Source organism: Pan paniscus, chromosome 2 (assembly GCF_029289425.2).
Source record: "Pan paniscus chromosome 2, NHGRI_mPanPan1-v2.0_pri, whole genome shotgun sequence".
NCBI classification, from domain to species: Eukaryota; Metazoa; Chordata; class Mammalia; order Primates; family Hominidae; genus Pan; species Pan paniscus.
Genome location: NC_085926.1, coordinates 158328887 through 158351908, shown reverse-complemented (window position 1 = coordinate 158351908; position 23022 = coordinate 158328887). Strand labels below are relative to the sequence as shown.

Below are 23022 nucleotides of genomic sequence, written 5' to 3'. Positions count from 1 at the left end.
CAAAGCCTTGTTATTTTGTTTACTCTGATTATCTAGTACCTGTGAAGTTCAACATTTCCCAAAATGCCACTTCCTTAAACACTGACTCAACGTATTTATCAGCTGTGCTAAGCAGAAAGTATTTTGTGAACAAATACATTTAGAAAATGCTTATAGCGTAAAGTAGAGCCTAATCTATAATTATTGTGTAACCATATGGAACAAAGCTTTTTTTTGCGGGGCTGGGGTTAAGGTATCATACCTGTTTATATATGATACAGCTATGAACATGAACATAGCTTAAGAGATTCCAAATTATGAGCTTTCCTATCTCTCTTTAAGACAGAGTCTCACTTTGTCACCCAGGCTGGATGCAGTGGCTTGATCACTATTCACTGGAATCTTGAACTCAAGGCATCCTGCCGCCTCACTCTCCTGACTAGCTAGGACTTTTAGGCAAGTTCCACTGAGCCTGGCTAATTTTGGATTTTCTGTAGAGATGGGATCTTACTATGTTGCCCAGGCTGGTCTTAAACTCCTGGCATCAAGCAATTCTCCAACTTTGGCCGCCCAAAGCACTGGGAACACAGGTGTAAGCCATTGTGCTTGGCCAACATTGGTAATTCTTGGGAAATCCTGCTCTGATCCTGTTAGCTTAGTTTTTGTAGAAGACAGGCAATATTTTTAAGTCTGTAATACCTAACTTAAATATCTTTAAAAACTACTACTTTAGGAAAAAGAAAATTAAGATTAACACCAAAATGGAACTGCTGATTTGGTAAATGTTTTCCCAATAACATATATTATTGTAATATAAACTTTAAAACTCAAAGTCAAGCTAGGAGCAATGGCTCACACCTGTAGTCCACGTTACTTTGGGAGGCTGAGGTAGGATTCCTTAAGCCCAGGAGTTCAAGACTATAATCATACCACTGCACGCTAGCCTGGGCAACAGACTGAGACCCCATCTCTGCAAAATTCCAAAACCAAACAAAAAACCTCCTGCAAAATAAAGTCAGTAGAAGCAAGGTTTCCCTTGAGGGGGTAAAATCATGTTCAGAGACAAACCTTAAAAGAACATTTAGAATACTAATTCATTCTCTTAGGCAATAAGGGGCAAACACATCCATGAAAACTAGGTATGACATTCAGACATGAAATTTTAAGAATTTTTTTCTAACACCTACCTTTTCTTTATCTTTTTGAAGTTGTTTCTCCAGTTTTTTGGCTTTACTCGTGGCATGTTTTAATTTTTCTCTAACTTGAACATCTTCCAAATCTAGCTGTGTAAATTTTTCTTTATTCTCCTCAATAAATTTTGTAATTTTATTCAGTTTCCTAGCAAAGCAAGTATATTGCAAGTCATTATTTTGAATGTGCACATATTTTAAAACCATATTTCCTACCTGGAACACTTCCTCTATAAATATGTCCAGGTTCTTAATAAGGCAGGATCCTAAAACTCTCCTTATTCCAAGATGATCCCTCTCCCCATAGTTGAAGAAGCACCTGTATTTTTGATTATGACAGCTATTTTGCCTTTCTAAGTTGGAGGGAAAATAACACATTTTCCAGTGACTACAATGTCTAGGTATATAAAAATTTTACCATAGGAGTAAAATTTTGGTTTTACCTTTTACGAATATACTTACAAGTACTATACAATAAACTTACTATACAAATTTTATTTAAAAATAATTAGAGATACTAGTGTCATTGAAAAATGGCATCAAGTAGGGACATGATAAAACCCTTAAAAATCTATCTAGAAAAACCCAAATCCTACCCCTCTATCAGATTTGTGGACTACTAAAAGATTAACCTGTGAAGCCAAATGCTTATTGTTTGTTACTGTGCTACGCCACTAGGGGGTAGCATCCCCACGGTTCTAAGACTTCAGAGTAGGGAATTTGATCTGTAACAAGGAACTGGATGCAAGGCAAGTTTTTTTTTCGCTAAGGGGGCCACCACTTGATATGCTGGCAAATGTCTTACACTCATAATGTGCTAGAAGTAACTTTATATATAAATACACATGTAATACAATTATCTAAATACTTTTAGTACTTCCCAAAATATTATTACTTTTCTGTATCTTTTACATCTTTATTCTTAGCTTTCATTTCATTTGATAGTATATTGCTCTTCTCATTAATTTCTTTGGTATCTTCATGAATTTTTTCCTTTTGAGTTTCCATTTCAGCAATTCGTTTCTGCAACTCATAACTAGAGGGAGGGAAAAAAAAAAAAAAGAAATTGAAGCTCCTAAAATGCCATTTCCAAAACTGTATAACAATTTTAGTAAAATTAACTGTTTCTAAAATATTATTAACTAGTCAATATATGACTGCCTAGGCTATGAGGGGAAAATCCCCCTGGGTCAAGGCTAGAATTTAGGAACAAAAATCGATTTCATTGTACCAATGTGGTGGCCGATGCCTGTAATCCCAGCACTTTAGGAGGCTGAGGCAGGCAGACTGCCTGAACTCAGAAGTTTGAGACCAGCTTGGGCAACATGGCGAAACCCCATCTCTACCAAAAAAAGAAAAAAGAAAAAAACAAAAAAAATCCCAGCAACAATAATAATAATAATAATAATTAGCCAGGTGTGTTGGTGTGCGCCCTGTAGTCCCAGCTACTCATGAAGTGGAGGTGGGAGGATCAACTGAGTCCGGAAGGTTGAGATTGCAGTGAGCCGTGATCACACACTGCACTCCACCCTGGGTGAAACAGCCCGTCTCAAAAAACAGTTCATCATAAGCTGAAAAAAATCAGATCTGCTATTACACGAATTTTAAAAAGTGCACACGTAAAAGGACTGAGTACAGTAATAAATACCTGTGAACCTACCTCCCAACTTAAAGCAGGATACTAAAAAGTCAACTTCAATGAATTGATAAATATGCCTAATTTAATAAATTCAACCCTGGTGATCAACGGGGTGACAGGTGTCACAGCCAGATAGTCCTCACATTGGATAAGTTCACCACATAATTCCTTTTTTTGTAGAGATGGGGTCTTGCTATGTTGCCCAGGGTGGTCTTGAACTCCCAGCCTCAAGTGATCCTCCTGCCTTAGCCTCCCAAAGTGCTGAATTACAGGCATGAGCTAACACATCCAGTCACACAAAACAATGTTTAGAGATTTTTTTTCACTTCAGTCTTCATGTTTCTCTAGGAAAAGAGAAGGGCTTTGACTTAATGGTTAAAAACTAATATAAAAATTGGTAATATCAATCAAGGCACTTACATATAATATTGACAAACATGATTCTTTTTTCTAAATATTTCATTTTCCAAGGTAAGAAATTCGATAGCTATGTTTTTCTCTCCTTCTAAGGCATCCTTTTCCTTTTCCACCATCTTTACCCTGTTTAACTACAGAAATTAAAAGTTTAAAGACTGAATACACACTTCATATGTACAATATGAACTTAAAATATGCAAACATTAGATAAAAACAGTTAATAAGGAGAATGTTCATCTTAAATGTTAATATATAAATTTCAATACATTTCTTCATTAAGAAGTATTATAACATGAATATCTGACTTACTAAAATTTGTTAGATCATAAATGAAACATTCTGATTTACAATGAAAGTCTACAGATGATTCACCTTCTCTCCTCTGTGTTCATTTAATATTTCAACTCTCCGACACAAGACTTTAATAGGTTCATTTAGCCGTCCACAACCAATTATATCTTCTAAATATTCAAGCATACCCTCATCGTGTTCAGTCTGGCCTTTTGGTTTCATCATAGCAATTTGTTCAACTTCGCCCTTTAAAAAAAAGTTATATTTCATACTCACTGTGTATGTTTAGCTAAATCAATCTTAAGTGAGAATTGGGAGCAGTTAAATAATAAAACCAAGAGTAATAAACATCTAAATAATGTATAGTTAGTAGTGCAACGATTTAATAAGGTATAAATAAAAATGTTATTTTCACTGGTATTCCTAAGAGTTTTAATTTTACATAGGGAGATATGAAACATGAATTTATATTCCCTTAGATAAATCCTTATAAAAGTGTAATATACACCCACTTACACACACTCATTTCCTCATCTAGAATGTTCAATATAAATAAATAAAACTTGTTTCTTTAAGTAAAATTTAGGAAAGCATTCACTTAATCTGCAATCTGATTATAGTGGAAACATTATCAATTGTTAATAACACAATTGAAGCTCCTGTTCTAAAACAAAGAATTTTCAAAAACACTTGCATGGTTAAACTGTGTTAGGAACCCTGTCCCAAAGTAGTATTACCAACTTTCTCTACAAACATGGTTTTTAGGAGTTCCTTAACAAGTAATGCGTTTCAAAGGTAGTCAAAAACTTACATGTTCAGTTTTCTAAAAACAAGAGCCTTTGACAGAAAAGGATATTACCTATTTCTCATGGTAATAACAGAAATCAAACAGACCACCTTGACTAGAGAAAACTAATGGCACTGGTACATAAGACATCAGAAAACTTTCAGTTTGTAATCACTAATATAACAACTTTGAACTGTAATTAAAATCTTAGATTAACTTTACGTATCTGCATTTATGCAGTTGAATTATGAAGAGAAAAGAGAAAAAAAATCCATAATAAGTAACCATCAAGGCTGACTGCTAGGCAGTCATTTAGTTTGATGGTGGAGAGAAAACTGTGTCTGAGTATGTTCAGGCCAAATGCTGCTACGTTATAGGAGTAGCTTGTTTGTACTCTAGACTATTACAATGGAAGAACAGGTACAGGCAAATGAAAAAAGATATACCTCTTATTTTCAACAAAATAGCAAAGACGAAAAAAGTCAACAAAAAGAATTACACATTAAAAATAGTATATTGTTTTCTTAATTCAAATATCTTAGTGATTCCTATTTCCTAAGTGAATACAGGTGAACCTTAAAAATGTGGGGTAAAACTTACTAATGAGAGCATCGTAATTCACCAAAAGCCTCAACATAATTACAAAAAGTAGACAATTTAATAACAGTGGACAAAACAGCTTATTTGAAAATCTACTCATTAAGAAATAATTTTATTTGCATACATCACTTTTCGATACTTCTGACAGTCTATAAGCACAATGATTATCAAACAAAGTAAAACTGTTACCCCAAAAGTTATTTTCCATAACATTCATTATATTATGTATGAATCGGTATATAAGTGAAAATATGTAGATATTTATATAAAGTATTTTATTCTGCTTTCAACTGTTAGTTCTCTCTAAATGTTTGCAGCAAGAGTTTAAGTTTTAGACAGGATTGAAGCCTGGAAAAATGCCCAAACCTTTGGATTTCACAGGATGAACGTTAAGTCACTGAGGAAGCCAAGAGTCTTATTCAAAGTTTGTATCTACGTAGGGTTTATCAACAGTGGCACTACTGACATTTTGGGCTGGATATTCTTTGTTGTGGAGAGCTATGCTGGGCATTATAAGATGCTTTAATAGCATTTCTGACCTTCACCCACTAGACACCAGTAGCATCCCCCCTTCTACCAGCTATAACAACCAAAACTGTCTTCAGACGTTACTGAATGTCCTATGGGAAGGGGGGCAGAATTACTGTCAGCTGAGAACTACTGATCTAGAGGCTGCAGTTTGTTTGTTCACTCATTTATTAATTTTTTGAGACAGGGTCTTGTTCTGTCACCTAAGCTGGAGTACAGTGGTGTGGTCTCAGCTCACTGCAGCCTTGACCTTCCAGACTCAAGCGATCCGCCCACCTCAGCGTCCCAAGTAGCCGGGACTACAGATGCACACCACCACACCCAGCTAATCTTTAAAAAAAAATTTTTTTTGTACAGATGGTGGTCCCTCTATGTTGCCTAGGCTGGTCTCGAACTCCCAGGCTCAAGCGATCCTTTTGCCTCAGCCTCCCAAAATGCTGGGATTAAGGGCATGACCCACCATGCCTAGTCTAGAAGTTGTAGTTTAAATCCTGTGGGTTAGTGTTTATCATCCAAATAAAAAACAATATCTGACAATTAATATTCTACCCAATTCAAGGAGAATATCTGAACACTTATTTTAAGAAAATGAAAAACCATCCCAAAAGAACTTACATTTGAGTCAAATGGCCATAATGTATTATTTAAGTATACATTTTTCAGATAGCTAAAAGTTGGGATTCAGTGTTTAACAGTTTATGCTGACAAAAATATTCCTTAAAAACACCGTATTTCTCCTGGCAAATTACTTACTGAAGAGATAGAGTACAGCTATTAAGAAACAGCTTAGCTTTGGGTAAATAACAATGGTTGCTCATTTTTGGTTGTTTGTTCCTCTCTCTCCAAATAAAATGAAAGATACAGCTATGATTTCCTCTTACTCTAATAGAGTTGAGCAGTTTTTTTTTTAAAGGCAGGATATTTACAAAGCAAAATAGTTACATCTCAACTCCTGTATAACATTCAGTCTTAAGATTATTATACCGTATTGCTTTTTTTTAAACCAGTTACCATATTATCAGATTAGCATTATTGAATCAACAGGCTATTAACAGGCCTTTACTTGTCCTTTGACTATTAAGACTACTGTGGTATTACAATGACAACCTGGGACTTTTCTTGTTGCTCTGTTCTTTGATGTCCTTTGCCTGCCCTACCACTTGCTACCATTTCCTTTCTTCCTTCTTTTTCCATTTGTGCCATCTCCTATGTAATCTGTAGATTGACAGTCTGTGCCTAAAGGATTCCTCCTTATTTCTTCAGAAAACTTACATAACTCATGTAAAATTACAGAATATAGTTTTAATTTAGGGCAATAAGCTCAATATATTTCAGAAATAATTTTAAAACATCAACCTGAATTTAAAGTCATATCAAGGTTCAATCCAAGTCACAAATAGTGACTGGCACAATCACAGACAAAAAATGTTTCAAGTTGCTACAACACTATTATCTGACGCTGACAAAGTTTCATATGTTCCCAGTGTTATCTCTATTTCTTGTATCTTAAAGCATATGAAACAAGGTCTTAAATGATTTTTCCCACCACTGTTATCTTAATTTATGGAACACTTTCTTGAGTGGCAAACAAGGATATTATGATCCAGTTATACCATTCTTTGAGAATCAATTTTACTGAAATAGAGCTTAGAAATCTAAGAGGAATGAATAGGTATGATGCCCTTTATCCTTATTCAAATGTAATCCAAATTTTAGCAAGCATAAACTACAGAAAACTCAAACAGTACATAGCTATAACAAAGTTTTGTTGTCCTAGTAAGGCCTCAATTATTCTTCTCTTTATTTTTACTTGTAATTACTATGAAGGAGGGTTTCAGTGATTCTTACAGCAAATATGAGTGCATAAAAATCAAATGGCCTAAAATTACTGAGGTTTAAGTTTTTATCTTGATCATCTTTTTATTTTCTATATCTTTTATTATACTATACTATAAATTAGTGTTCTTTATCTTCCTCCAATACATTTTACTCTAATTTGATCTTTGTAAGCTACCAGAGGCCAAGGAACTAAACCACCAAGGTTAGTATCTTTCTAAAATAAAACAGAAAGAGTACCTTGTTAGTAGTTGGACTTCTTGATATCTATTTCTGGTTGGTTAGAGGTAGCTTCCTTGCTGCTCTCCACCACCTTCACCCTAGTTGTGGATATTGAATCAGACACCTTTGGAAAACTGAGGCATTATTGAAAAAACTAAAAATTTCTTTTGATATTATAGCATAGGCTCATTTCTACAGACTAAGAGACTAGAACCCAAGTAGTTTATGTGACAAGCTTAAGAGAAGTACATTGGAAAAAAGAACAGATAGCTAGGCAACAACTCAGACCTAGGTTAATTAAATCTCCAAATTACAAAATAATTAAAAAGAAAAAAAGAACTTGGCTATTATTTATTTATTTAGAGACAAGGTCTGTCACCCAGGCTGGAGTGCAGTGGTATGATGTTGGCTCACTGCAACCTCTGCCTCCTGGGTTTAAGCAGTCCTCCCACCTCAGCCTCCTGAGTAGGTGGGACTATAGGGGTGTGTCACCATGCCCAGCTAATTTTTGTATTTTCTGTAGAGACATAGTTTCACCATGTTGCCTAGGCTGGTCTCCAACTCCTGGGCTCAAGTGATCTGCCTGCCTCAGCCTTCCAAAGTGCTGGGATTATAGGCGTGAGCTAATGCGCCCAGCCTGGTTCGTGTTTCAAACTTTAGATTTTGTAATATGAAGACAAAAGCATATGAAGTTGAAAACTTTGACAAAATTAAAGTTGTGCTAATAGTTGCAGCTTTTGAGGAGTTTACAAAAATATTCCTGAGGCAGCAATCATTAATACAACATTTTAGTAAAAATATTAACCATTCTTCTACCCCTCAATGGAGCAAAAGCACCCCTAATTTATAAGTCATAGTTGCCCAAGAAATGCTGTACAGAGCTAATAAAACTCTACTTGTACAGACTTACAACGGGACTGAGGCTCCCAAAGTAGGTATATATAAAAGAAAATGTACGATTATAAAAAACACAATGGTCAATCACAACAAACTTTTTGAGGTCATGTATGTGTCTTTAAGGACAAGAAACAAGGTTTACCCATCTTAATATTACTTACAGCATTTTAGCATAGTGCCTTAATAGGAATTCAATTGAATGGCCAATTAATGAAATTTTTAATGGATTTAAGTAATAAAAATGCCTACTTGAAGAATTTGCTAAGCGAATATATTAACACTGAAAAATTTTACTCTTAGGAACTTCTAAAAAATTTGGTTCTTTTTAATCTCAAAAATAAATGTTTATTTTTACTAAATTTAGATTACTTTTGCTGTTAATCACTATTACTGGCCAAATAGTCTACATGTTTTATTCCAAGTAATGATCGGTCTTGGATGTTGATACTACGATGCTGTTTCCAATTTCTCAGCCTCCCAAATCAGTTTTTAAGATAGATGTTATTCAGTAGGAGAGAAGGTAATAAAAATCACATTTTTACTTACCATCAAATGCTTTAAATTGCGAGTTAGGAGTCTGAGATTTTCATAAGCGACTTAAAAAAAACAATCCATAGAAACCATTGCCACTTTCCCTCAAAGTTTTAACTGGGCACTATTAGTTCTACCGTAGTCCAATCCCTGTTTCTTATTCCTAACAGGTGAGTTCCTAAGGTCCTTATCTATAAATTTAATTGAGTCAAACTGAATCTGTTAACTTGGAACATTCACCTTTGTATTATTTGGGAAGAAATGTTTTTTAAACAATTGTAAAGATCACATAAAAAGGTTCAGATTATCATGTGAACAAATTGGCTTTAGCATCCCATATACTTCAGAAGCACAAATGTAATATAAATTTGACAATTTATAAATTATTTACTTCGTTGGGACAATATTACACTAGCTTCCTTTATTACTGAATTACGTACAGAGATGCTGTACAGAGAAAAAAAATATCCTTAGAAGGGTTAAAATGCAGTGTATTTTGATGAATCTTTGGATAAATGTAAAACTTTGATTATCCCAGGATGACGGTAAAAGAAGATTAAGCAAAAGATAAACATAAGTACAATTTCCTGCAAATTGGTATCATCATCAAATTTCGTATTATATAGGGACATAACTTTTTATCCATTATTAACCAAACCAAGTCCCAGAATATGTAAGTCAATAAAACAGTTCAATTTGATTTTAAAAACACACAAAATCCTTTAATGCCACATTCTATAAATTCAAATCTTGTTTAGAAATATATCTGCAATTAATTTCCTCAACATTAATTTTTAAATAAGTTTAGGTTGAAGTATTGCAAATATACTGTGCCTGGTAATAAAAGATATTAAAAAAGGTTATCCTAGAATGATACTGATTTACCTTGTATACTATGAATGTCTAAAAGTAATAATTTTTAGAAACAATTGAAGAATAAAAACTAAAATGGAAACAGAGGCTAACATTTTATGTTTGTTATTAGGAACATCCAGTCACCCTAACAAAATTCCCTACTTATTTCAGTCATTTCTGCATCACAAAATAGTTTTGCTTTTATTATGCTTCGGTGATTCTGGATAGAACACAGGAAAAGAAGATACCCTCGAATCAAACAGGAACTTGAGAAAGCCATGGTTTTACCCTAATTTTTTTTTTTTTCCGAAAAATTCTGAATTTTGAGGACAGGGAAAAAAAGATAGGGGATTTTTCTTACCAAGCCATGCTGGTAGAATATACTTTTACTTAAAGAAAACAGGGTTTCTAATAAAAATCAGTTTGGCACAGGTACTTAATTTTTACATTTCTTTAAAAGGACTTGCTCTGTAACAGCTGTGATACTTAACAATGTAATATCAAAGTTTCGTTCTTTCAGTGGTAGTGGTTCCACCAAGTAAGTCATTTTCAACAAAACAAAAACCAACTTGAGTAAAGGGTAAGTTAACCATCCAAAGTGTTACAAAGATTAAATTAACTAGGTGCTTAGGTAAATCAAACACCAAGTGTACAGATTTTTTCATTTTTTGGTTATATATCAGAAGAGATAATAAGAACAAAAACAAAGGAAAAGGATAGATTAAAATATAATACATTTCATTTAAAATGTTACCTTAAAGGGAAATACAAACAAATGATAAAATAGTTGCTGTATCCCTGTCACACTAAAGCAGCACAGTAATATTGGTGTTTAATATATATTTCACTACGCCAATATTTACGTGCTGCTAGAGTGGAACAAGTATGTCAGTTCATCCAAACATAAAACGAACATCTGATGATGAAAACATAGTTTTGAATGAATTTCCTTAAATTTCTAGAGCAGCAAATAATGATTCGCATCTTGACTGTAGCATGTAAACCATGATGTGCTGCTACAGTACTTTAAGGCCTCAAAAATGTAGGATTCATCCAACCTAGCTTTATAGAAAAAAAAGTAACAAGAATAAGAGAATCTTTGAAGTCTTTAATAAACTTACCTGTAAAATTAAAAATCTATTATGGTCCAAGTCAATTCCATGGCTTCGAAGAAGATTTCCAACATCCTTAAATGTCTTTTTCTTTCCACTTATGTGATAGACAGAAGTATTATCTCTGTAGGCCGTTCTGGATACACAGAAATTACTGTTAGGAATGACTTCATAATCATCCCCTTCCTGTTTTGAGGAAAAACAAAACCAGAAAACAATTGTTGGTATTAAGTCATAGGCCTACTTCAAAATTCACTCATTTCATACTGAAACTAATTCTATGGATTAAAAACTTCAATTGAACATGCACACAAACTGCCAGTAGTTCTCATTAATAACCCAACTTAGCAAAGAATTGATACTTTTCCATGCTGTTTTGGTCCCTTTCTCAAAGATCACAAAAATCAAGAAGCCAAACCAACCAGCCAACGAAAAAACCCACCTCCAAACAAGCCTAAAAACGTTTATGATTGAGAAGACGTAGACAAGATTCCCACCATATCCAAAACCCACACAAATTATTAACATGTTGACAGATTAAAAAGCTGCAGCTTTTTAAAATGATGATTCAAAGAAAAAGGAAGGAAGGTAGTAACCGGGTGATACACTTTAGTTTTTTTGTGTGGGAGGGTAGAGTGTGCCGTTAATTTAAAGTAAAAAGAATCACAAAGAAATAACAACTAAATTCCCTTGATTTTCTTTTAAACAGATTTTTTAAAAAATCAATTGCAAATCTACTTTAACACTTTCCCTTAACCTTAAAAGTTCTGTCATACTGAAGCAAAGGCTTCTAAAATTTAGATAAATCAAATGTAATTAATATGCAATGGAATAAAATCTGATTTCCTGGCAATCTATTTTCCAACCCAACTTGTACAATAGAAAGCACAAAAGAAACCAAATTAAAATAGATGATTCTGTGTAATTAAAGCACTTTGTATTAAAAAAAAAAAAAGGAAAACGAATTCAAAAGACAAATCACCTCCCAATTTCATTATGTAATTAGTTTTCTATATTTTTAGGTTCCACCGAGTCATTTTTGAACAATCAATTTCCTACATTATTAAACAGAAGAGAAAAAGTCTCAACAGGTAAATAATCTAGGCATTTTACCTATAGTTGTCTCCATTTCTAGAAAACAAACATTAGCTTGTCCTTCCCCCATTTCTAAAGGACTTAATTACAGCAGTAGTCAAACTGAAGCAAAGCTCTTTCATATCACAGATACTCAGGGGCCACTAACATTAGAGTTAAAATGCACTGAAATAATGAAGATGGTAAAACCGGCTAACTGCTACATTTTCAAGTTTAGCTAATTTATTCTAAAGCAATCAAAATATAACTTTAAAAATGAACTGAATATTTATAGTAAAATAATGCCTATTTAGTACTCAGGACCCTAAAACTGCTCAATGCTTTTATTCCAAAAAGGATTACTATGAACTATTTGTAATTCATTTCTTTAGCTAAAAAATAAGTATTTTAACCGGCACCACCACTCCCCCAAAATAAAATACGGTCAGAGATAATGAAACCAATGCTTTCCGCTATAATTACATACAAATTTCTTAAAGCCAAAAATAAAACATGTAATGCATTTAAGTCCATTTTCCTTATTTGAACTTGCCAATAACAGTAAAAATCCCTTACCTTATCAATTATCTTTTGAAAATGAACTTCTACTGTACAACTCTGAATGTCCTTGTGTTCATCAGAATTATGTATTAATACTGAGAGTTTTTTAGATCTTATTTTTTGTGCTCGATAGCCAAACACAAAAAGCATAGAATCAATAACATTGGATTTGCCACTGCCATTTGGCCCGATAATACAGGAAAAGCGCTGCATTAAAAAAACAAAAACAAAACACGGAAAAGTTCATAAGGTCATGCTAATACTACTGATTTTAACTGAAACTGTTAGATTTTTTTTACTTGCAGTTAAAAACTGCAAGTATTTAAAAGTTCTCATTGCTAATCACAGGCATACAACTTGAGTTTTCTTACATCAAGTTCTCTCTTAAAAGCTTCAACATTCAATAAGAATGCTCCAATTCTAACGCAGACGTTTTAGAAAACTCATTTTATAGTTAAATTATCTAAGGGTTCCATAGAAGGCTTTAAGAAAAAAAAAATTATCCAAGGGAAAATACTCTTTCAAACAGAAACACACACCGACTCCATTCAATGGAAAACTTTATAGCTAGAGGTACCAAAGATAACCAGATAAACAAGATAATTTCAGTGTTAAAATCATATGAAACGTGTGTGTGTGTGTGTGTGTGTGTGAGAGAGAGAGAGAGAGAGAGAGAGAGAGAGAGAGAGAGAGAGACAGAAAGACTATCGGGATAAATAGGGAGTGAATGAATTTTAGGATAGTTACAAAACTGAAACATCTTGTAAAGACGTATTACCTTACAATAGTTATTTAAAAAGTTATAAAATAGTTATTTCCATACAAATACCTTATGGAAAGGTCCCAGAATTTTCTCCCCAGCATAGGATTTGAAGTTCTGGTTTACAATATGAGTTATCATAAGCCGAGGAGCTCCAGCTTCATTGGTCATTGCTGGAGGCGGGGGAGGAGGAATGCTATTCAAAATCTCTTCTAAACTTCTATTATCAAGTTCCTCACTTGCAGTCTCTAAGTCAGTGAAAGGAAAAGAAAACGAAGGCAAACGGGGGGAAAAGCCTACATTAGTGCAATTAGTTCGGAGAACTAATGACTGCCCATCTTTAAAGTAGGGGATGGAGGGATGTTATTTATGAAACTTAGGAGTCTATATTTTCCACTTAAATATGTTATTATCTTAAACTCATGGGGGTGACTAAACCTTCAGCTTGGTTTTACTAAAAAAGAAATTCTTGAAAGAAATGCCACCGGTCACAAAATTCTATATACCTATACCTCTTAAGAGTCAAAACACTACATCATAGAGCAAATCTGGGAAAACCGTAACAAGCTATTTCCTGCTGCCTATCCTAAACAGGAGGTTAAATCCTAAGGCTCTAGATGCAATTCTCCGTACCACTGAGCACCTGGAACCTTCATTTTGGAAACTCATGAACTTCAGCGACACTACCACGAGGGTTTAATAATGTCACCCAACTCCTGGACTCACAAAAGCTACAGTGGCTTCAAATAAATTATCGTCTTCTCTTTAAAGGCAATCTAAGACCACGGAGGTGAGGTTAGGGTCAAAAAACTTTTCATCATGCTCACATAGTCATACTGATTGTCTCTGGGAAAAAAGTCCACTTGCTCTCTTGATTGACCGTCTCGATTTTAGCGGAAGTAACAATAAAGATATTGAATTTTTGTTTGTGACCTGTACCATTCCACAGGTCACAAACAAAAATTCACAACTGAACCCGTTTGCTCGCCCCCATCCCTTCCAGCGCCGTTACACCAAAATTGCACGGGAATCCTATCTCAAAGTTGCCAAATGGCTTTCCTGAGCCTCTACCGGACCGACACCGGACCTTCAGATGTCAACTCCGCGCTCAACAACCCCAGCCAGCCTCGGGCTGGGCGCGTTTGCCTGCCAGTCCCACAGCGCGCGTTCCTGCCGAGTCGCGGCGGGTCACTCACCTGCGGCGGTGGCTGGGCTCTCCGTGCGGCCGGACGGCGGCTCAGGCTCCGCGTCGCTGCTGGCGCCGTCAGGGGACGGCGGCGGCGGCCCTTCCTCTCTGCGCCGGGCAGTGGAGGGCTGGGTGCCTTTACGGGGCATGGTCGCTGGGGCCGGGGGACAGCCGGGAGCAAGTCAGCCCGCGGGCCGCTACACCGCGCCCGCCCCACCCGGGGAAATCTCGGTCCACCGGCTTCCGAGAGCCCCGCTTAACACTCCGCTTAGAGGCAGCGGGACTTCGGGAAGGGAGCCATCGAAAGACACGAGTGGCAAGAAGGCAGGACTGGTTTCTTAACAAGACCTATGTAAGTGGGAAAAACTAGACGTGCCTGAGGATCAATCAACGATTGAGCAACTGCTTAGTTTGTTGTTGTTGTTTTTAAAGCTCTTCACCCGTCCGCCCATAGTATAAGCGTATAATATTCGCTAACGCATTTCTAATTAAGGAACTCCCATACGCCAGCATTTCCGGACATTCCCACGCTTTCGGGGCCAGGGATGCAAGCGCGCACCGACGTGGAGAAACGAGTTCGTGTCTGGGTCAGGATCCCGTGGCTAGCAACTCTCTCCAGAGCGGTGAGGACTAACTGGCGACTCGCCGCCCGCTTTCGTCTGCCCGCCCTTTAGCTCCTGGCGCCGTTGACGGCCCGGGGCATAACGAAGTCTCCCTCCTCTCCGCGGTCGGACCGCGAAGGGCGAAGGCTGGGACTAACCACTAGCAACTTCAAGTCGGACGCTGGCAGCGCTTGCTAATTTTGGAGTGGCAAGAGTTTGTCTCTCCAACTCCCCGAGTGGAGTCCCGTTGGATAATAAACCATGAAAGGTCACCAGCGAAGGCTGAGACCCGGTGACTAGTCCGTTGGCAGAAGAAAGAGGGGTAGGGGGAGACGCCCTTTTCCAGATAGAGGCTAGGATTTTTTAAAGAAGAGATCTGCGAGGCTCGGGGCCTCCCCGAGACGTTTGAGTAGCTTGGAAAAGTGGCGCCCGGGAGCTGCGCGCGGGAGCCCGGGCCGCCGGGGAGCGGCCGAGGGGGGAGGGGTGACAGCAAGAGAAATCTCCCAGCGGCAGCTTCAAGCCCGGACTTCGCCGCTCGGGCTCAAGGCCTCTATTTTCCAGGCGCTCGCGGACAAGGCAGGAAGTAAGAGCGTGACAACCTGACCAGGAAGATAAGTACTTTACCTGCAGGACAGACCACTCAGACCAAGGCTGGAGACGGTTGTGTAGTACCCACCTCCCCGCTCCTACCGGTGTTTCGGCTCCGGGTCCTTCACTCGAAAATGGCGCCTAAAATACAAACTCGAACGGAAATTCGTTACAAATGCGCGCAATGATTTCTGGGATCCACTAATTTGAAAAAAAGTGCGGCGATTATCACCGCCATCTTATTGTCGCTCCTGCGCATGCGCGAACTCCTGGCGGGACCTACGCGGTAGAAGTTTCTACTAAGTGAAAAGGAAGAGCGAGGGATTCTTTTCTCTGTGGTCTACAGCAGCAGCACTATTATTTTTGGAAAGACAACCTGGCAAGTTTTGAAAAAGATTTTTTTAAAAACGGTAGGGTTCCGCTCACAGTGGGAGGCGGGGCTCAGTGCTCCAGAAACGCCTCTTCAGAAGAGGGCGGGCTCGCCGGCCCACTCGGATGACGTGCCGCGTAGAAGTATCGCGGGAAGAGGAAGGGAGCGTAACTCTTAGAAGTCACTATGGTGACGGGGAGGTACCAGGTATTTGAGAGCAATCGCCACCGCTTTCCTGGAACTTGAGGTAAATCCCTTCACCTCTGGACCTGGTGAGAAAAGGGTTTGGAAGTTGTAGCCATCACTGGATCCCATCTTTCCTGTTTTGAAGCTGTGTGCTTCGTGGAGCATCATTTTCTGTCTCCCTGGCGGCAGCGGGGCTCCGGGTGTAGCTTTTGGGATGCGAAGGAGGAAGCCCTGAATTTTAAGGGAGTAGAGAGACAACTGGAAGACCTGGATTCGTGATAGCTTAGTCGACATGTGAATAGCGCAATAATGATTTTCGAGATCATTGGTGTTACTAGTGAAAGGTTTCGGACTTTTAAAATAATTTGACTAAAAGGCTCTTTCATGGAAAAAACGACTCGCCAGTGTTCTGGTTATTTTTATGAGGAAATTATCGATCAGCAAATATTCCCTAAGTAGTGTTTGTATACATTGCCCTGGGTAAGGCATAATTAGAATTAGTAAGCAAGTTTGGCGATTCCTGTTCCCCGAGAACTTAGTTTTAGTGGGTTTTTAACCTGAGGTCTGTGGATCTGGTGGTAGATGATTGGGCTTCAGAGTTCATAACTCGCCTGACATTGTATACATAATTCTATGTGCATTTTTCTGGGAAGTTAGTTTTCCTACAACTTTATAATCAGAATCTCATACTTGCTCCTAATTCCCTATATTGTTAAAGAGCCACTGGCTCATTTGACTATCTCCAGTATTCATGCAACAACTCTTAAGTAATTGACATTGAGAACTACTAGCCTCCTTTTTTTTTCTTTAACTTTTGCTTACTTAGGGTCTGGCATGTTAAATCACCATTAAATCTGCCTTTTGAATGAATTTACATGATCACTCTAAATACATTATGGTTCTTCCCTGGAAGAGCATGAAGTCAGGTTCAGTGATTCTCAAAAAGGTGTGGAGAGCCACCCCCCTCCCAACCAATTGTAAGAATTTGGTGAGGTTGGGAGACTGGTGTGTATTGAATAAGCATAGACTCAATATCGTGATATATCTTTATGTTTGAAATTAAAAACGAATTGTTGTTTTCATAAAACAAACTACAGAAAATAAACTTTAATGAAAAAAAGTTTTTTGGCTGATAAGCATACCAAGAAGATATAAGGATTATCTTTGAGGGCTTCTGGAATTTTTGCATTTCCAAAGGTTGTAAAACACTACAAAACCTGAGTTGGAGAGGTATAAACTATGCGGATCACCTGAGGTTGGGAGTTCGAGACCAGCCTGACCAACATGGAGAAACCCCGTCTCTACTAAAAATAAAAAATTAGCAGGGCATGATGGCGCATGCCTGTAATCCCAGCTACTAGGGAGGCTGAGACAGGAGAATCTCTTGAACCCGGGAGGCGGAGGTTGCGGTGAGCCGAGATAGTGCCATTGCACTCCAGCCTGGGCAACAAGAGCGAAACTGCGTCTCAAAAAAAAAAAAAAAGTATAGACCAAATTGAGTGGTGTATTTGGGGGAACAGAGCACAATGTAGTGGAAAGATGTAATATAGAAAACAATCCCAAGTTCCATCATTTTTTAGGTATATGCTTGACAGTTTCCTCAGTTTGTCAATCTTGAGAGTATTTATTTATGAAACTAGCATATAATACCTGTCTCATCATACTGTTTATGATTGTTCATCTAGCACATGCTCCATAAGGATTTGGTTTTGCTGTGTTTATGACATTGAACTTATCAAAGTATGCTAAGGATGAATAATGGGATATCAAGTTAGAGGAAGGGTAGCTCCTGAAGGATCTTGAAAACCAAGTCAAGGATGTTAGATATGATATGGAGGAAACAGCTTTTAGAACAATTCTGAGCCAAGGAATGACTTGGTAAATATAGGAAGAATAATTAACAGTAGTTATGTGGGGTATGTTAAAGGGGAAAGAAACTGAGATCAGTCTAGGCTTTAGTTAAGATTGTTACTATATAACAATAAGTGAGAAGTGCCTAAGTAGGATGGAAAAAAATCTGGAGTCATTTTGGGGTAAAAATCTATAGCTTTTGTAGATTGTGATGGTTTAGAGTATAAACCCTTGAAGTCAGTCATATACTATTCTTTGTGTATCCTTGAAGTAGTGATAAGGTATAAGAAGAACGATAAGTCACAGAAAATATAGTTTTGATAAATCAACTGACTGATGGCCTTAAATTTAATTGAACCTAACCATTGCCCACTCAGAAAACTATTTTGAAAAGGGGCATAAACCAGGTTGTATAATGAGAAAACGTAACAAACAGCTACAGAGTAGACTTAAATCTGGAGATTTATATATACCACAAAAATAAGACATTCAGAATAAGCATAAATTTTGAGAAGATATTAGAGTCACAAGAAATAAAGACTTTTGGTTGATTGTTGCCAATATTTTGGACATGTCTCATGAAATTAACAGAGTTTAATTACAAAGAGAAGCTGGCCTACCTGGAAAAGACTGGGTTACAGTCATTTTGGAAAGTATTGCTATAACTGGGTCGTATCTTCCTAGTCTAAAATGATCTGTCAGTAATCTCTATCTGCAATTTCAGGCAGTCTTAGAAGGAAAACCTCACTTTTTACATTAGAAAAAAATTATACCCCACAGGAAGAAATAAGTTCAAAGAGAAAAATTGGAATTAGAATTAAAATCTTCATTTTCAGTTCTTTAAGTGCAAGGTTTTTTCATCATTTTAACAATACGTGTTTTGTTTGCCTTCTAATGTCATAACATTTCAGAAAGGCTGAAATTAGATTTCTGAGTAAATATTTTAAAAGATTAAATTTGTAATTGTAAATATTTAGATAAATTAGATATTAACTAATATGAATTTATGTAATTATTGTATAAATATTTAGAGAATATTGTTTAAGATTAATAAATTAGATATAGACACAGTGCAGATAGAAGTGAATATTCCTCTTGATAATATAAGCACCTTGGTATATTAATGTTACCGAAACACACATAACTTATCACTGAAAACCCAGGGAGCTAGAAGGCAGAACAGCTCTTTTTTGGAAATATCATTTTGAAAGATAAGTATGTTTTTATTCTGTAGGTTGGAATTCTGGAAAGATATATTCAACAAGCAGTAGAGGTAGAGAGTATGGCTTAAGAGAGAAAATAAAATGGGTAGTATTGTAAGAATAACTGGATCACTAAAAATAGGTTAGGTTTTTAAGATTGTAAGTGGAGAGAAGCTAGCACCAGACCAAGGATATTAAGGAAATGTTCATTTTTAGAATGTAAGAAGAAGAAATAATTACAGTAATATCTAGGATAGGAGCCTGTTGATTACAAGTGACAGAAAACCCAATCCAAATTGTCTTGAGAAAAAACAAATATTGTCTCCTGGAACTAAAAAGTCAGGTGACTATAACTGGATTAAGGGTTCAGACAAAGACACAAGGATTTGGTTTCTTTCCTTGCTTTGAACTCCATTGTGTTGGCAGTATTTTCAGGTTCCGTATGATGGCCTCTAGCACCTTTAGGCTCTCCCCTTGCTGTGGTAAGATAGCTACAGCAACTCCAGCCTCATATCTTCTAAAATTAAAATCCAAGGGGGAATGAGAGTTTCTCTTCCCCAGCATTGATTTGAATAAAAGTCCTGGGCCACCTGTGAAACAGTCTGTGCAAAGGGAATGGAATGCTCTAATTGGCTTAAGTCTGGGCCTCATGCCACATGGGCTAACAGTGAGGAAGTGGTTGTTCCAAAGAGAAATTCTTTTTAGGTGGGAAAAGAGTGACTATATATATGCAGGGTGAAAAAACAACTTTCACTGGAAATACTAACATTTATTAAGTGCTTACTGTGTATTGGGTACTCTACTGGACACTTTACATACTTTATCTCATTTAATCATCATAACTAATTTGTCAGGTAGGTATTATTAGCCTCATTTTACATAAGAAAGAAAACAAAGTATAGTATCTTCATGAAGATAAGCCAGGTGAGAGTTTTAATAAGAAAGGGATTCAAGTGTGGAGAATGGTGATCTTATAAAAATATTATTTATTAGGGTTTTATAGAAATGCAGAAATGCATAAAAATTGGGTCATAATCCTTTCACTCAGATAATCCTATATTAAATATATAAGTGGATAGATTAAATAATACTGTGAGCATTGTTGAAAACTTCAAACAGAACAGAAACATATAAAATTAGAATTTAAAGCTTTCCTTCTCATCCCAGTGCCCCCACCCTTTTAGGGGTCTCCATTATTAAGTGTCTTGCATATCTTCCCAGAAAATGTTTTGGTATCCACCAGCTTAAATATATCTCACTTTTTCTTTTCACAAAAGGAATTGAATCATATAATACAGCTGTATACCTTGGTTTTGTCATTTAACATAGACATCTTTCTATATCAACATGTACAAATTCATCTCATTTTTAAAATAGTTTTTTTTTTCTTTTTTGAGATGGAGTCTCACTCTGTCACCCAGGCTGGAGTGTAGTGGCACAATCTTGGCTCACTGCAACCTCCACCTCCTGGGTTCAAGTGATTCTCCTGCCTCAGCCTCCCGAGTAGCTGGAATTATAGGCGCCTGCCACCACGCCCAGCTAATTTTCATTATAAGTATAGCCAATACGAATAATATTGAAGTATGGCTATTAATCATAGCTAGAATTTCAAGGAAATGTAAATACCACAGCGTACACATACACTTTCGCAAATGCATACAGGAATTGAGATGGGGTGGGAGTTGGAGGTCTTTACTAATTAAACCATGGTTGTCCAACCCACGATCCATGGGCCACATGCGACCCAGGACGGCCTTGAATGCAGCCCAACACAAATTTGTAAATGTCCTTAAGACATTATGAGATTTTTTTGTGATTTTTTTTTTCTTTAGCTCATCAGCCATCATTAATGTTAGTGTATTTTATGTGTGGCCCAAGACAATTCTTCCTCCAGTGTGGCCTAGGGAAGCCGAAAGATTGGACACCCCTGATAAAGTAAACGGCCATACTGTTTCCTGTGGCTAAGCCTTTGAGTCCGTGCCTGGAAATGGTTAGCCTGCTTCTCTCTCTTTTCTACTGTACAAGAGATCTCAGCTCAAGTGTGCAAGTTCTGTGATGGCACCAATCTGAATAAAAGGCTTGCCTTTCTCCTTTCTTCTTTCTCTATTGGAGAAGAGACACAGGAGTCTGGTCAGAGCTATCAATTTAGGGGACCATTGATAAAAACTGTACTTCTTTTAATAGGACCTTGGTTAGTAATAAGCCAGCCTGCTTTCTCTATTAACTAGTATGCAAGTGACCCAAAGAAAACTCGGTATAAATATGCTTGTGATCTAGCTCTTGAATTTCTTATCTACACATTCTTGTTCACTACTAGAGATTTTTCTGCCACTTCTTATCTATAGGTACATTCTTGTTGACAAGTCATGGTCTCCCTGTTTATCATCTAAAATTTTTCTTATTCTTAGTGCTTTTACCTCTTAGTTTTATTTCCTAAATCTAATTCTTTTATTTTCTTTTTTAAAAACCATCTTTTTTTTTAAAGTGTACAGTTCAGTGACATTAAGTATATCCACAGTTGTGCCACTGTCACATCCATTCATTCTTCCATCCATCCACAGAACTCTTCATCTTGGAGAACTGAAACTGTACCCATTGAACAATAACTCCCTATTCTTCCTTCCCCTAGCCCCTGGCAGCCATCATTCTACTTTTTGTTTCTATGAATTTGACTACTCTAGGTACCTTATATAAGTGGAATTCATACAGTATTTGTCCTTTTGTACTAGCTTTTTTCAATTAGCATAATGCTTACTTAGGTCTAACTCTTAATTATATTTTCTTGATTTTAACCCTTCCATATTATAAACACATATATCCACACAGGGATGTAAAATCTATGAACATTTAAATTTCTAATTTTTGATAGTATTTCAGAGTTCTGTAATGAACAGATTTGAATATACAGACAGTCTCAGACTATGATGGTTTGACATGATTTATATTGACTTTATGATGGTGTGAAAGGAAAGCACTTTTCAGTAGAAACTGTCTTTAAATCTCTGGGTGAGATAGGAAGCCACTGAAGAGTGTTCAGCAGTGGTTTATTTAATCTAATTTGTATTTTTTAGAGACAGGGTCTCATTCTGTTAGCCAGGCTGGGGTTCAGTGGCATGAACATAGCTCACTGTAACTTTAAGCTCCTGTGCTCAAGCAGTCCTCCTGCTTCAGCCTTCCCAAGTAGCGAGGACTACTGGCATTCGCCACCATGCCTGGCTAATTATTTATTTTTTTGTAAAGAAGGGGGTCTCACTATGTTGCCCAGGCTGGTCTTGAACTACTGGCCTCAAGCAGTCTTCCTGCCTTGGTCTCCTAAAGTGCTGTGATCACAGGTGTGAGGCATTGTACCTGGCTGTGGTTTATTTTAAATCAGTCACATGGGCTGTTGTGGTGAGCATACATTGTAGAGTGGCTCAGAGGCTAATTAGGAAGCTGCTGTAGTAATTCTGGTTAAGAGAAGATGGCATCTTGGATTGCGGTCATAGTGGAGGCGGTGAAATATTTTACATTTTGAAGATAAAGCCAACAAATGTTTTTATTTACAAGTTGGATTTGGTATGTGAGAGAAGAGTAAATCATGACTTAAGTTTTTGGTGTTTGTAACTGGAAGAATGGAATTGCCATTTACCAAGATGGGTAAGAATGTGGTAGGAGCAAAGTTGGAGGGAAAATCACGGTTTTGATTTGGATCTTGTTAAATTTGAAATGTCTGTTAGACATTCAAATAGAGTTGTCAAATAGATATAAAAGTGTGGGGT

At 36.9% G+C, this 23022-nt stretch overlaps 2 protein-coding genes and 1 non-coding gene across 6 annotated transcripts in view; 1 reads left to right on the top strand and 2 right to left on the bottom strand.

Moving 5' to 3' along the window:
• Nucleotides 1-16163, bottom strand: part of SMC4 (structural maintenance of chromosomes 4) — a 35416-nt gene extending 19253 nt beyond the window's left edge. Inside the window, exons 1-9 of one of the 3 annotated variants that reach the window (XM_008956068.6) lie at nucleotides 15744-16163; nucleotides 14476-14619; nucleotides 13349-13527; nucleotides 12535-12726; nucleotides 10894-11070; nucleotides 3598-3762; nucleotides 3229-3356; nucleotides 2065-2205; nucleotides 1167-1317 (exon numbers count right to left, since the gene is read on the bottom strand). In XM_008956068.6, the coding sequence (XP_008954316.1) occupies nucleotides 1167-1317; nucleotides 2065-2205; nucleotides 3229-3356; nucleotides 3598-3762; nucleotides 10894-11070; nucleotides 12535-12726; nucleotides 13349-13527; nucleotides 14476-14614 (1272 nt within the window). In that variant the 5' untranslated portion in view covers nucleotides 14615-14619; nucleotides 15744-16163. Of the gene's footprint in view, nucleotides 1-1166; nucleotides 1318-2064; nucleotides 2206-3228; nucleotides 3357-3597; nucleotides 3763-7507; nucleotides 10711-10893; nucleotides 11071-12534; nucleotides 12727-13348; nucleotides 13528-14475; nucleotides 14620-15691 lie in introns of those variants that run through there. The other 2 variants (XM_003830623.7, XM_063603004.1) reach the window with 2 other exon arrangements.
• Nucleotides 10713-10810, bottom strand: MIR15B (microRNA mir-15b). Its single transcript, NR_106524.1, has one exon. It is a non-coding gene; the product is annotated as a microRNA mir-15b (primary transcript).
• IFT80 (intraflagellar transport 80) overlaps nucleotides 15935-23022 on the top strand; it is a 142411-nt gene continuing 135323 nt past the window's right edge. For both annotated transcript variants that reach the window (XM_055110635.2, XM_055110634.2), the window contains exon 1: nucleotides 15935-16272. The gene's annotated coding sequence lies outside the window, so the exon portion shown is untranslated. The remainder of the gene's footprint in view (nucleotides 16273-23022) is intronic.